Genomic DNA, 12404 nt, shown 5'->3' with positions numbered 1-12404 from the left:
GTTTTCCTCACATTTAAACGCCCTCGACGTGCTTCACCTTCCATAGGTGCCCCAGTATAAAGCAAGGGGCTCGTTTTGCCAAGGAAAGAATTCTAAGGAAATCATTTTTGACCAACTTGAATGAGTAAACTTTTAGAAATGTAGATGAATTGGTCAAATGTTTGCTTATCATGTTGAATTTAGTAACACCCACTCATATTTAATCAACAGCTGAGAAATGGCACTTTTTCCCCTTTTCTCACCCATGAGCCAGCCTCTCTCAGACTCTCCCTGATGCATCTTCAGCACCAGAACCACGGGGTGAGTCCCGCCAGCCCGGACTCCACCGGGGTGGTCTGAGAGGCTCGCCTGGGGGTCCGTGTAGACGGTGTTGCTGGATATCCTGCCCTAGACCACAGACCCCGTCACAGCTTCAGGACCGCTGGACGGGGTCCTCTGTCACTCTGCTCAGGTGTGAGCCCCTGACGCCATCAGCCCCGTGACTGGCGCTGTCACCCTCCTTCAGCACGTGCAGTTGTGAGGCTATCCTTCCAGGAGTCATCACAAACTGTGTCCTAGATTTCCTTCCCTCCTTTTTTTTTTTTTTTTTTAATAAAACTATGGAATCTATTGGGCTTCTGTAAGCATCCAAAACTAGCAGTGACTGAGGTCAAATATTCACTGTTATTCACGATGAAGTAATTTAGAGAGCACTTCATCATGTGAGAAGCGTTCTAAAAGCTTGGATATAGGGCTGCTTCCTTTTGGGGGGAACCTGGCCTTGTATGCATGCATATATCATAGTTACATACTCCATAAACTTGAAGGAATATTCAGCTACCAAATCTAAATAGCCAAGGTCTCCAATTGTCACAGAAAAGAAAAGCAAACCTGCTGCATTCGATGACAACATTTGTCCCCAGCACTTCTGTAGTAGCTTCGGCACTGTTTCCATGGTGAGGGTGTCCACTGGTGGGGGCCGGAAGCAGCCTTGAAGCTCTCTGTGACGACACCCCGTCTCCCCCAGCGATGGGGCAACTTTCCAGAGAGCTCTGGTAGTTGACAGAGTCTTCCACACGCTGAACCTTGGGTCCCAGTTACGTTTTTCTGCGTGACGCAAGCCAAATTCCCTTCTTTCTCTACCAGGAGTCTCTTTGGTGCCTTCCCTGGCCCCAGTGCTTTCAGTGGCTCCTTGGACACAGCAGCCAAGGCCGTTGGTCCCTGGCGTGTCCAGGCCACAGACAGGGGACAGGAGTGTGCGAGGGGCAAGGTTCAGGATTCGTATCGGCACCCCCAGACCATGCCTGAGGAACACAGAGTCTAGATGAAAACAGTACAGTTGTTACGAAAATAGTTTCACAAAAGATGCTCTACTTCCCTCTTCCAACTAAACTGCCGCCTAGAAAGGGGGGGTGTCATAAGGGCTCCCGGGAATCTGGGAGTCCAGTCAGAGGAAGAGCCAGGCTGTGGGAGGCAGGACAGACACCTCCGCCTCAGGCTGGACGGTCTCAGCGCTGTCTTCCTGAGTCTCGGCACCCAGCTGCTGCCTGCCCAAGGGCCCCGCCGGGCTGTGGTCAGGACTTCCACTCAGCACTGTGCTGACTCTAGAGAACCACCACGCTCCGCCTCTGGTCCCCCCGTCCCGTAGAGCACCTTCTCAGGACAGATCTGATTCACCACTCCAGTGCACCAGGCCTCTTTCTCTGGGGTTAAGTCCACTCCTGGTCCTCTTGCTCCATCAGAGGCGCTTCTCATGGAAGGGGTTGGAGGAAGACACAGGGGTCAGCAGTTCTCGGGCCCCTGAGAAACATGGGGGTTAACACAGATTGCTCCACCTTCTGTGTTAGTTCTGAACTTCTGAACCATCAACAATCCTTGTATCAGCCTGAACTCTGCCCACACTGAGGGAGACAGGAAATCCCTTTACAACAGGAGCCTACATGCTCCTCAGCAAATAAGACACGGCAGATCCTCACAGATGCTTCAGCTACTGCTGAATTTAACTCCTCGCTCCCACACTTCCGGTGGTAAGCCAGGAATCTGAGTAGTAGTAGTTACCATTTGTGTCAGTCTTTCTAACAATACACGTTTGTTTGTCTTTGGTTTTGTTTCTTTTGAATTTATAGTCTGCAGAACTGATCAATTCCAAACTGCCTCGGTGGCAAGAAACCTGTGGTGATGTCACCAAAGTGCCAGAGAAAATCATGAACATGATTGAAGAAATTAAGACCCCCATCTCCACCCCAATGTCCGGAACGCCCCTGCCTTCACCCATGATCGAGAGAAGCAGCATGGTAAGAGCTAGTCGTCACCTCAAGATTTCAGCCAGATTTGCACAACAGAGCAAGGCCGCCTTTGTCAGTGGAAATCACGGGCCACCCGTATCACTTCCGGGGCCTACCTTTCCTCACTGCGACTTCACCCTTCCAGCAGCGCAAACACCAGACGTGGCCCCTCTCCCTCCCCGAGGCTGGGCTTATCCCCAGACACATGCTGTTGCCTGCCAGTTCTCCCCCTGCCCAGCACCAACCGCTGTCCATACAGAGATGACCTTGACAGTCTGGCCTGTTACACAGCAGGCAGGATGATCCTGGCTGGATCGCAAAGGCCAGAACCTCAACAGGCAGCAGAATGTTAGCAACAGAGGATTCTGAAAACTTTCAGGGAGGGGAAAATGGATTACTTATTACAAAGAAAAGAGAATCCCACTGAAACCACACTTCTTTTTAGAAAACTAGGTGTCAGAAAGTAATGGACTAATGCCCTCAAAATTCTGTGGAAAAATACTTTTAAATGGAGAAGCCTCGAGCCAAGCAGCATTTAAAAGGGAGCCTCGAAACCCACAGAGACAGAAAGTAGATGAGTGCTGTTCAAGGGCTGGGGAAAATGGGGAGTAACTGCTTTAAAAGGTGGGGGGGAACTTCCCTGGAGGGCCATTTTGTAAGACTCTGCACTTCCACTGCAGGGGGCGAGGGTCCAATCCCTGGTCAGGGAACTAAGATGCACGGGCAGCCAAAATAAATAAATAAATAGACAAAAGAAGGGGGTATTCTTAAAATAATTAAAAATGGGGCATTACACTGCAAACAAGAGAATTTGGGGAAGAAAATGGAATTTAAAGCATATAATACAAAACGGCCCTGGGGATCGATCTCTAATGCCATTGCTGTGTTATACTCGGATTAAACTAATAAGGAATTTTTTACAGGTTGGGCAAGATTGTGACAGCCTTTCTAAATACCCACCAAAGATCCCCGCGGCTCCTTCAGCCAGAGCCTCGACCAGCCCTTTGATCGATCTGTTTAAGAACCCAGCCACAGTTGCACAAAACTTAGAAAGAAAAAATAATTTAACAGGTGAGCTGTTTAGTTGAATTTCCTTTAAAATACCTTTAAATTTCTTAAATATTTAGGTAAGTGTGCCTTGAGAACTACATCCCATGAGTCACAAGGAGTCGGCCATGACTGAAGCACCTTAGCGCGCATGCATGTTGTGAGCTGGAAGTGAACCCACGCGTGTGGCGGCACCGGCTCCACGCTGGCTCAGGGGACGCACACCTCCACACAGGGTCCAGGTTGATTCTAAAACTGCAGGACGTTGCGTCAACAGATATGACTTCTGTATGCTGACAGATGTTTCCATAAACATACTATTGAAAGGTGTTACATTTTCAATACACGCTTAGAACAGAGCCTCACACTGTGTTCCATATCCACTGGCAGCTGAGATAAAATCTCCTCTTTTCAATGAAACGATGAAACAGATGATAGAAATTCACATATCACAGTTGTGGTTCCTGGTCTCACCAGTAGGCTGCGATTGAATTATACTCAGTGTTTTTCATCATCACTAACAGAGCATGTCAAAATTCTCCAAGCCAGGCTTCAGCAGTACGTGAACTGTGAAACTCCACCAGCTTGAACATCCAGTGGATCGTCGAAAAAGCAAGAGTTCCAGAAAAACATCTATTCCTGCTTTATTGACTATGCCAAAGCCTTTGACTGTGTGGATCACAATAAACTGTGGAAAACTCTGAAAGAGATGGGAATACCAGACCACCTGACCTGCCTCTTGAGAAACCTATATGCAGGTCAGGAAGCAATAGTTAGAACTGGACATGGAACAACAGACTGGTTCCAAATAGGAAAAGGAGTACGTCAAGGCTGTATATTGTCACCCTGCTTGTTTAACTTCTATGCAGAGTATATCATGAGAAACGCTGGGCTGGAAGAAGCACAAGCTGGAATCAAGATTGCCAGGAGAAATATCAATAACCTCAGATATGCAGATGACACCACCCTTATGGCAGAAAGTGAAGAGGAACTCAAAAGCCTCTTGATGAAAGTGAAAGAGGAGAGTGAAAAAGTTGGCTTAAAGCTCAACATTCAGAAAACGAAGATCATGGCATCTGGTCCCATCACTTCATGGGAAATAGATGGGGAAACAGTGGAAACAGTGTCAGATTTTATTTTTGGGGGCTCCAAAATCACTGCAGTTGGTGATTGCAGCCATGAAATTAAAAGACGCTTACTCCTTGGAAGGAAAGTTATGAGCAACCTAGATAGCATATTGAAAAGCAGAGACATTACTTTGCCAACAAAGGTCCATCTAGTCAAGGCTATGGTTTTTCCAGTGGTCATGCATGGATGTGAGAGTTGGACTGTGAAGAAAGCTGAGCTCCAAAGAATTGATGCTTTTGAACTGTGGTGTTGGAGAAGACTCTCGAGAGTCCCTTGGACTGCAAGGAGATCCAACCAGTCCATTCTGAAGGAGATCAGTGCTGGGTGTTCATTGGAAGGACTGATGCTGAAGCTGAAACTCCAGTACTTTGGCCACCTCATGCGAAGAGTTGACTCATTGGAAAAGACTCTGATGCTGGGAGGGATTGGGGGCAAGAGGAGAAGGGGACGACAGAAGATGAGATGGCTGGATGGCATCACCGACTCGATGGCCATGAGTTTGGGTGGACTCCGGGAGTTGGTGATGGACAGGGAGGCCTGGCGTGCTGCGATTCATGGGGTTGCAAAGAGTCGGACACGACCGAGCGACTGAACTGAACTGACTGAACAAAGCATTTCATGCTTTCTGGAGGCTTCAGTTTCAACTGTTAACGTTTCTTAACCCAGCTGACACACTCTGAATAAATCAGGAACACGTCTTGTCTGCAGGCATTTCTGATGGCTTCAGCTAGGCTCCACTCTTGCCTGCAGTTTGGCATCCAGGACCTCAGGACTGTGGTGGCACTGGGCATGTGGGGGTCTCACAGGCCCCTTGGGGGTGAAGGTCATGGCAGACACACAGGGCACTGCTAGCGAGAGTCCACAGGCTGTCCAGCGCGTGCAGCTGTTGGGGGAGACGAGACTTTCAGAATGTCAGCTACAAAGATGACACTGGAGTCACTCACCTTTGAAGACCATGAGTTCTGTACATATAACGTAAGGTGAAAGCATACAGCACTGTGTGCGGCCCGGTCATTCACAGGATTCTTTGGTTCTTGTTGGAAAAGCTAAATGAAAATCACTGGATTCGGTGCAACCTTGATAATTAGAGTAGGCGGCATGTCAAGCAGAGAGCAGAGTTTACATTGTAGTGTCAAAAATTTCCGAGGACGATGAAGAAAGAGATTCTGCATTGTTTTATAGTAAATAGTAGGCTAGCAAAATTTGAGTGGAAAAAAAGGTATCTGGAAAAAAATGTTTCCATTCCATTTTTTTGTGGGCATTAGGGTGGGCTGCTAAAGACCAGCCCGCATTTGAGCTGAGACCTGACAGCGCAGCGATGGCTGTGGAGCCTGGCCGCCTGCGTGGGGCTCATCTGGTTCCCGGGTTGGCCTGGGCGCCGAGGGAGGGGTCGGTCCGCGGGGGGCGGGGTCAGCATGTGCTGCCCCACTCGAGGCTGAGCGGCCACGCTGTCCACAGCGTCCTCCTCTCTCGTGGCACAGGCTCTGGGCAGTTTGGTCTGAGCTGGTGCCTGACAGCGGTTCCGTGAGCTGTGGCAGGCGAGCGGGGCGGGGAGAGGCGCGGGCTGGGTGGTGTGGAGCACTGGCCTCTATGGGCCATCCCGAGAGACTCCGTGCAGGTGAGGCTGGGCCACACGGCTTTATCCTCTTGGTCTGAAGAGCCTTCGCCCACAGGGCTCCTCCTCCAAGAGGCCTCGGGCCAGGCTTAGGCGCTTTCCCTGTCTGTTGCTGTCTGTCCAGCCACAGGTGGAAGTGTGGGGATAGAACCAATTGGCGTCTCAGTGGAATGAGTGTGCTGGTGACATGGGGTGGCCGGGTTTCTGGCGTTGGCATCTTTGAACTCGCCCAGTCATTCTTGAAAAAGTCATCGCTGCCCTGCTTGCTTCCCACAGGTTCTTCCGTTGACCCCAATTTGCCGCGATCGGTTTCCATGGCCTCCGGACTGAACATGGTGAAAAAGCAGAAAGTGAAAACCATCTTTCCGCACACGGCCGGCACTAACCAGACCTTGCTCAGCTTCGCACAGGGAGACGTCATCACGCTGCTCATCTCCGAGGAGAAGGATGGCTGGATGTACGGGGAGCACAACAGCACCAAAATGTGGGTCCCGGGCCGGGCCGTCCCCACCCCGAGGGCTCCCGTCGAGGCCGTCCTTGAGGGCAGATAAGCGCCTCCGCCCCAGCGAGGCCACACTTCAGTGACAGTTCTAGCCTAGTTAGCTGCCACTCGTCTATCTGCGTTGTTCCCAAGCTGTGTTCTGCATGTGTGTGCATATAGAGATAAGTTTTTTAAAAATTTTGGCCATACTGCATGGCACATGGGATCTTAGTTCCCCAACCAGGAACTGAGCCCCTGCCCCCTGCACTGAAGCATGGAGTCTTAGCCACTGGACCACCAGGGAAGTCCTATCGATTTGATGCGCATATAGGAGTCACCTCTGAAAGTAAAGGCACTCGTTGGTATGTGACTTCAGATTTCTCAGGATAACGCTCTATATGAGATCTGGCACGTGAGTTAGTGTGAATGCCAGTGTCCTCATTCCAACTGTGTGTGCACAGGCCTTCCTAGAAGGTTAAATTGAGTTTCTGTGTAGATTATTCAGGTACTAAGTTTAAGCCGAAATGGAAACAGAAGACACAAAGGGGATCCAAATAGAAATGGCATGTATGTAAGACGCCTCTGATGGGATGGGATGCAAGTGGCCCAGCCGACCCCACCACCCCCGGCCCCGAGCGGTCCCCAGGCCTTTCCGGGCATGTCTGTGGCCTGCATGTCGGCCGCCAACACCCCAGCAAGGTCGTCTTCCCCCCGCTCTCGCCTGCAGGAGGGGCTGGTTCCCATCGTCCTACACGAAGCTGCTGGAGGAGAACGAGGAGGAGGCCACGAGCGAGCTGGCGCCAAGGTAGGAGTGCCTGCGGTTCAGCCGGTGGGGCTTGCCGGGACCCCGGGTCCCCAGGCGCGTGGGGGTGGATCTGGACGAGCGGCAGAGCCTGCGGCGACGCCACGGCTGGGCTGGCGGCTGCGGGTGCTGCTCCCCGCCTGTTCCTTCCCGATTTCCTGTCGTCCTGGCGCTACCCTCTGCTGGGAAGAGACGCCCCCTTCCTGGCCCACGGTCCCTCCCAGTCCCGCTGCCCGCCACAGTAAAGTCCCAGGCTACGCGCCCGGCCTGTCTGCCCTGGTGAACACATGTGCTGGAACGTTCTCCTGCACTTGCCCTCTTCTCTCTCTCCCTCACCAGCCGCCTGTCTTCGGTCCCCTCTCAGGCCTTTCCTCCGCCCTCTGCTCAAACATGGGGTCCTCGGGACCCGCCCTCATCCTTTTTCCTTCTTGTGCTCCCTGAGCCACCGTGTCTGCTCCTGTGGCTCGAGTCACATCAAGGGGCTGCACTCAGCACCTCTGTGTCCCACCCAGGAATGACTGGCACTGCTGCTCAGGAGCTGGCCGCTTGCACTGACCAGGTCATTTCTTTCTCACACGACCTTGTGAGGTGGGGCCCCGGTTGAAAATTGAGGAAACGGGCACAGGGAGCCAGAAGTGATGGAGCCAGGACGAGACTAATGTAGGCAGGTCTCTCCCGGCCGAAACAGGAAGATCTCGGTGTGAGTTAGCTGGCTGTCCCGCGGGTCCTCAGAAACACGTCCCAACAGAACGTGGCATCACCTTGACCACAAACTGCCTCGGCCACGGTGTCTGCCATGTCAGAACAACCGCCCGATCCATCCCGCTGTCCCCGGGACCGCAGACACTGCCCCAAGTCCTTCCATGACCCTTGCTCATGGCCAGCTGTGTGTCTGTCCTTTGCAGAACAGCTCAGCTGCCGCTGGCCAAGAAACAAGACTGAGTGTCTTCAGGGTGCTGAAACTCTGGCGTGCTCAGTGCTTTTGCTATATTTTCTTAAACTGGATCAAGAGTCAACCTCTAATGGAGCTAGTTTTCCTCTCCGTTTGTCAGGTCTTTTAAAGAATCTCTTTTGAATATACATGTGCAAGCCAGCAGAGACACTGGCACACAGAAACACTGACTGTTGCCTGGGAAATCCCTTGCACAGAGGAGCCTGGTGGGTTACAGTCCACGGGGTCACAAAGAGTAGAACACGACTTAGCGATTAAACAGCCAGTGGAGAAACACTGCAGTGCTGTGTGTGGTAATCCCCTCCCGCCCCACCACTGTGGATCTCTAATCCACACAGTTCCTGCCGGAGGAGACACAGGATGCCTGGGGTGCGGGGGCAGGTCTCCTCTAACCCGCGTCCTCCGTTCCTGTCACTAGTTTGGCGCCTGTCCGCAGCGTGAGCACCACGAACTTGGCGGAGAAGAGCAGCGTCATGATCCCCCCGCCGGACTACCTGGAGTATCTGTCCACAGGAGCAGCCACCGCTGAGAGAGAAGACATCTCCCAGAAGGCTTCTAACCATAAAGCCCCGGTGCCCAAACCAGAAAGCACACCTCCTGTGAGTAGGGCCCCGATCTGCCGGGTGGGCTCTGGGGTGCGGGGCCCCTTTCCCTCCGAGCAGGAAGGGGGTGACCCTCGGGCGGGGTGGGACGCACACTTGCTCCCAGGGCCTGCAGATTCTGTCTGTCACGCAGCCTTTCAGCTGCCTTAACTTCTGTGCTCCTCTTGTTTTTATCTTATCTGTAAATGATAGCTGGCACCCACGAGATCCATCGTTTCCCAGACTGTGTCCAGTTTCAAGCTCTCCTGCTTTTGATCATGTCTGCAATCCTTTCGTCCGCTAATCACCTTTCTCTGCACTTTCTTCAGTTTTCATATTGTTTTCTGGAGAAAGACTGAAGGTCCACAGTAGTGATCTAATCACCAGGCCTTCAGGAACTGCGCCGTTTAAGCCCAGGACTGGGACAGAGGCCATGAGTCACTTCATCCATCCCAGAGACAGTGACTTTGTCTTCAAGCCAGGCCCGGTGGGCTCTGGAGGAGTTGAGAGAAACAGTCCGGCTCTGGCTCTGCTGGAGCTTAGGCTCTAGTGATAAGATAAGCAGTAGACTGAGAGATAGACAAAAATGTCAGAGCTGGGAGCTCCGTGGGGGATGGAGCCAGGTGCCATGAGGACAGCAGGTGCGGCGACAACTTGGATGGAGGTCAGGGGTCAGTTCTCCTGGGATGCTGACTCAGTGATGAGGTGGGCTGTGTCCCCAGCTATGGAAGCGTCTGGAAGGCAGAGGCAGCCTGGTGCCCCCACTAGCCCCGCCAAGAGCTCTGGGCCAGGACCTTAGCTGGGGCGATTTCCTGGGGAGCACTGCCCGCCGAAGCCACCTCCGCAGCCAGAGCCGTCGTCCTGAGGGGGGTGCAAGCCCCGAGACCAGGAGCCAAAAGAGGCGCCTCCCAGACAGAGGGAGCCAGAGTTTACAGCTCCTGGCGGGGTGTACTCGGCAGGAGTCTAGAGGGGGTTCTTGTCCTCTTTTCCCACAATATAGATTATACAGCAGAGAAGGCGGAGAGGATGGAGGAAAAGGGGGTGACTGAGAAGGAAGGGGCTGGCCCGCCAGGAGCAGGGACGCGGGTCCCCTGTGCCAACGGGGAGGGCAGACTTGGGGCGGAGTGGCCGATGTTTGCTATCTCAGTGCCAAGGGAAAGGTCGCCCTGAGGGCAGGCAGAGTGGCGCTGAGCAGGTTGGAAAGAAGAGAATCTGTGCCGTAGCTGTTTCTCAGAGGGAGAAGGGGATCTTGCTCCGGAGACGAGGGCACATAAGCGGATGGTGCTGTCATAAGCCTGCGCCGCTTCGACCGCTGCTTCTTTGTCATGGGTTTGTTCTTTCTGTGGTGCTTGCAGGAGCCATGCACCCCCGCGGGGTGTCACCACCCCCAGGGGCCTCTGTTCGCCTCTGAGTGGTGCCGGGCGGAGTCGGTTACAGGGAATGAGGCTCTGAAAGATGGGCCCCGGGTACGGGGGGCCCGTGCCTGCCTCCTCACAGGCTGCAGGGCGCGTTTGGGTCCTGGAAATGCCATTTTGGAATCTCATTCAGAAATGTCTTTGGCTTCTCTTCCTAGATAAGCACGCTGCGTGACTCCTTGTTTTCACTGTTATCACTGCAAATCACTCCAGCTTTCTAACTCCAGAAATTACTTTCAGAAGGATAGGGAGCTTTCCCATTTTGTTGGTGAGAGATGTCAAAACTGGAGATGCTGCTTGAAAGGGCAGATCTGAAATGCTATTTCATTAAAGGGCCTGGTATATTTTAAAACAATACTCAAACTATTTGGAAATGATCTTAAGGCACTTCTAAAAGCATAAAATTCCTTTTGCTGAAAAAAAAATCAACTTATAATTTGCATGTCACAAAACTCAGGATCCAGGCGCACAGGCGTGGGCCTGCTGGTCTGCAGTGTCTTCTTCTGGATTTGATTTCAACTTTTTTTATGGAAAAATTCACACACACATGAAAGTGGAAAGAATAATCTACTGATTTGGTCCCCCAGATTTACATATAATTCATTTATAAATCTTGCTTCATCTCCTCCCTACACATTCCCAGGTCAGCAAAGCCAGTTCCAGACTTGGTATTATTTCATCTGTAAATACGTTAAAGTACCTCTTTTCTCACAAAACCAACTCTCGTATCGTTTAAAATTGCATTAACTCCTGGATATCATCACCTGGTCACTTCAAATTTCTGACTGTCTCATTAAAAATTTCTTGATGGTATCGTTGTTCGAATCTGGACCCAGGCCAGCTCCCCACACCATCGCTGGTGATCTGGCCAAGTCTCATGACTCGCCTTTCCGTACCTAGAGATCTCTGTGTCATCTCTATGTAGAAAACCCAGGTTACTAGTCCTGGAGGGTGTCCCCAGTCTGGATTTTGCTGCTTACATCCACATGGTGTCCTGTATTGAGTTCCCCTTTCTCCCTTGTTTCCAGCCGGGGTCAGAATCTGCTGTTGTTGTTTGTTGGCTGGTTTTGTGTGGCGGGAGCATTTCATCTGTGGTGGTGGCCAGTCCATCTGCGGGCCAGTCTGGTGGTTTCCTTCTGTGATGACAACCATTGATGATAATGACCACCCAGCTCTGTAACTTGATAAAGGTTGCACAGACAGACCTCAGAGGTAATGGGTTAGCTTCCAGACCATCTCGATAAAGCAAGTCACATGAACTTTCTGGTTTCCCAATGCATGTAAGAGTTATGTTTACATACACTGCAGTCTATTGGGTGTGCAATAGCATTGTGTCTAAAAAAGCGATGTATATACCTTAATTTAAAAATACTTTATTGATAAAAAATGCCAGTTAGCTGAGTTTTCAGTGAATTGTAGTGGTGACACCAGAGACCACTGGTCAGTGGTCACTATGATTATGATGATAATGAAAAGCCTGGAATATGCAGCGTGTGACACAGAGACATGAATTGAGCAAATGCCCCTGGAAAAATGATGCCAACAGACGTGCCACAAACCTTCCATTTGTAAGGGGAAAAAAAACCAGTATCTGTGAAGCAGTCAAGTGCAATCAAATGAGGTCTGCCTGTATACTGCCTTTTAAGGTAAAAGAATCTTGCCCTGAAATCGTAGCTAACACTGGAATTATAAATGAAAACACATTTTAGCTAACAGCACTGAATTCAGAAGAAAACATGTTTTAACTTTCAGTGTTTTTACCACGTGGATGAAGCTCAATGAAGAAGGCATCGGTGTGGTTCTCACCACACTGAATGGATAGAGTGAAAAAAAATCCTGGCTTTAGATGTCGGCACAGTCCGTGATGATATTCGTTATTAAGCATTTGGCAGTTTAAATGAGTTCTAACTTTATTTTTAAACCTCCCTGTTGGCTGGATCATAACAGACTGTCAGCACCAGGAGGCCGTCTTGGGAAGCACGAGGACCAGCTGGGGAGCCTTTACACTGCGCCCACCTTTTTATTCCTTCCGCTTCCTTGAGCAGCAGAGCCTTAAGTACGTCTCTCTCCCCCTAGGCCCAGGGTGGCCTAGTGGCCGCCTCCCCGCCAGCAGGTCCTC

At 51.3% G+C, this 12404-nt stretch overlaps 1 protein-coding gene across 1 annotated transcript in view; it reads left to right on the top strand.

The window, feature by feature from the left end:
* The window catches only part of BAIAP2L1 (BAR/IMD domain containing adaptor protein 2 like 1), a 75745-nt gene that overhangs the window by 58255 nt on the left and 5086 nt on the right, over window positions 1-12404 (top strand). The window contains exons 8-12 of the mRNA XM_006044317.3: window positions 2106-2273; window positions 3188-3335; window positions 6331-6538; window positions 7263-7340; window positions 8708-8888. Of these exons, the coding sequence (XP_006044379.1) occupies window positions 2106-2273; window positions 3188-3335; window positions 6331-6538; window positions 7263-7340; window positions 8708-8888 (783 nt within the window). The remainder of the gene's footprint in view (window positions 1-2105; window positions 2274-3187; window positions 3336-6330; window positions 6539-7262; window positions 7341-8707; window positions 8889-12404) is intronic.

The sequence above is a fragment of the Bubalus bubalis genome, chromosome 24 (assembly GCF_019923935.1).
Source record: "Bubalus bubalis isolate 160015118507 breed Murrah chromosome 24, NDDB_SH_1, whole genome shotgun sequence".
NCBI classification, from domain to species: domain Eukaryota; kingdom Metazoa; phylum Chordata; class Mammalia; order Artiodactyla; family Bovidae; genus Bubalus; species Bubalus bubalis.
This window is presented reverse-complemented; position numbering and strand designations above follow the sequence as displayed.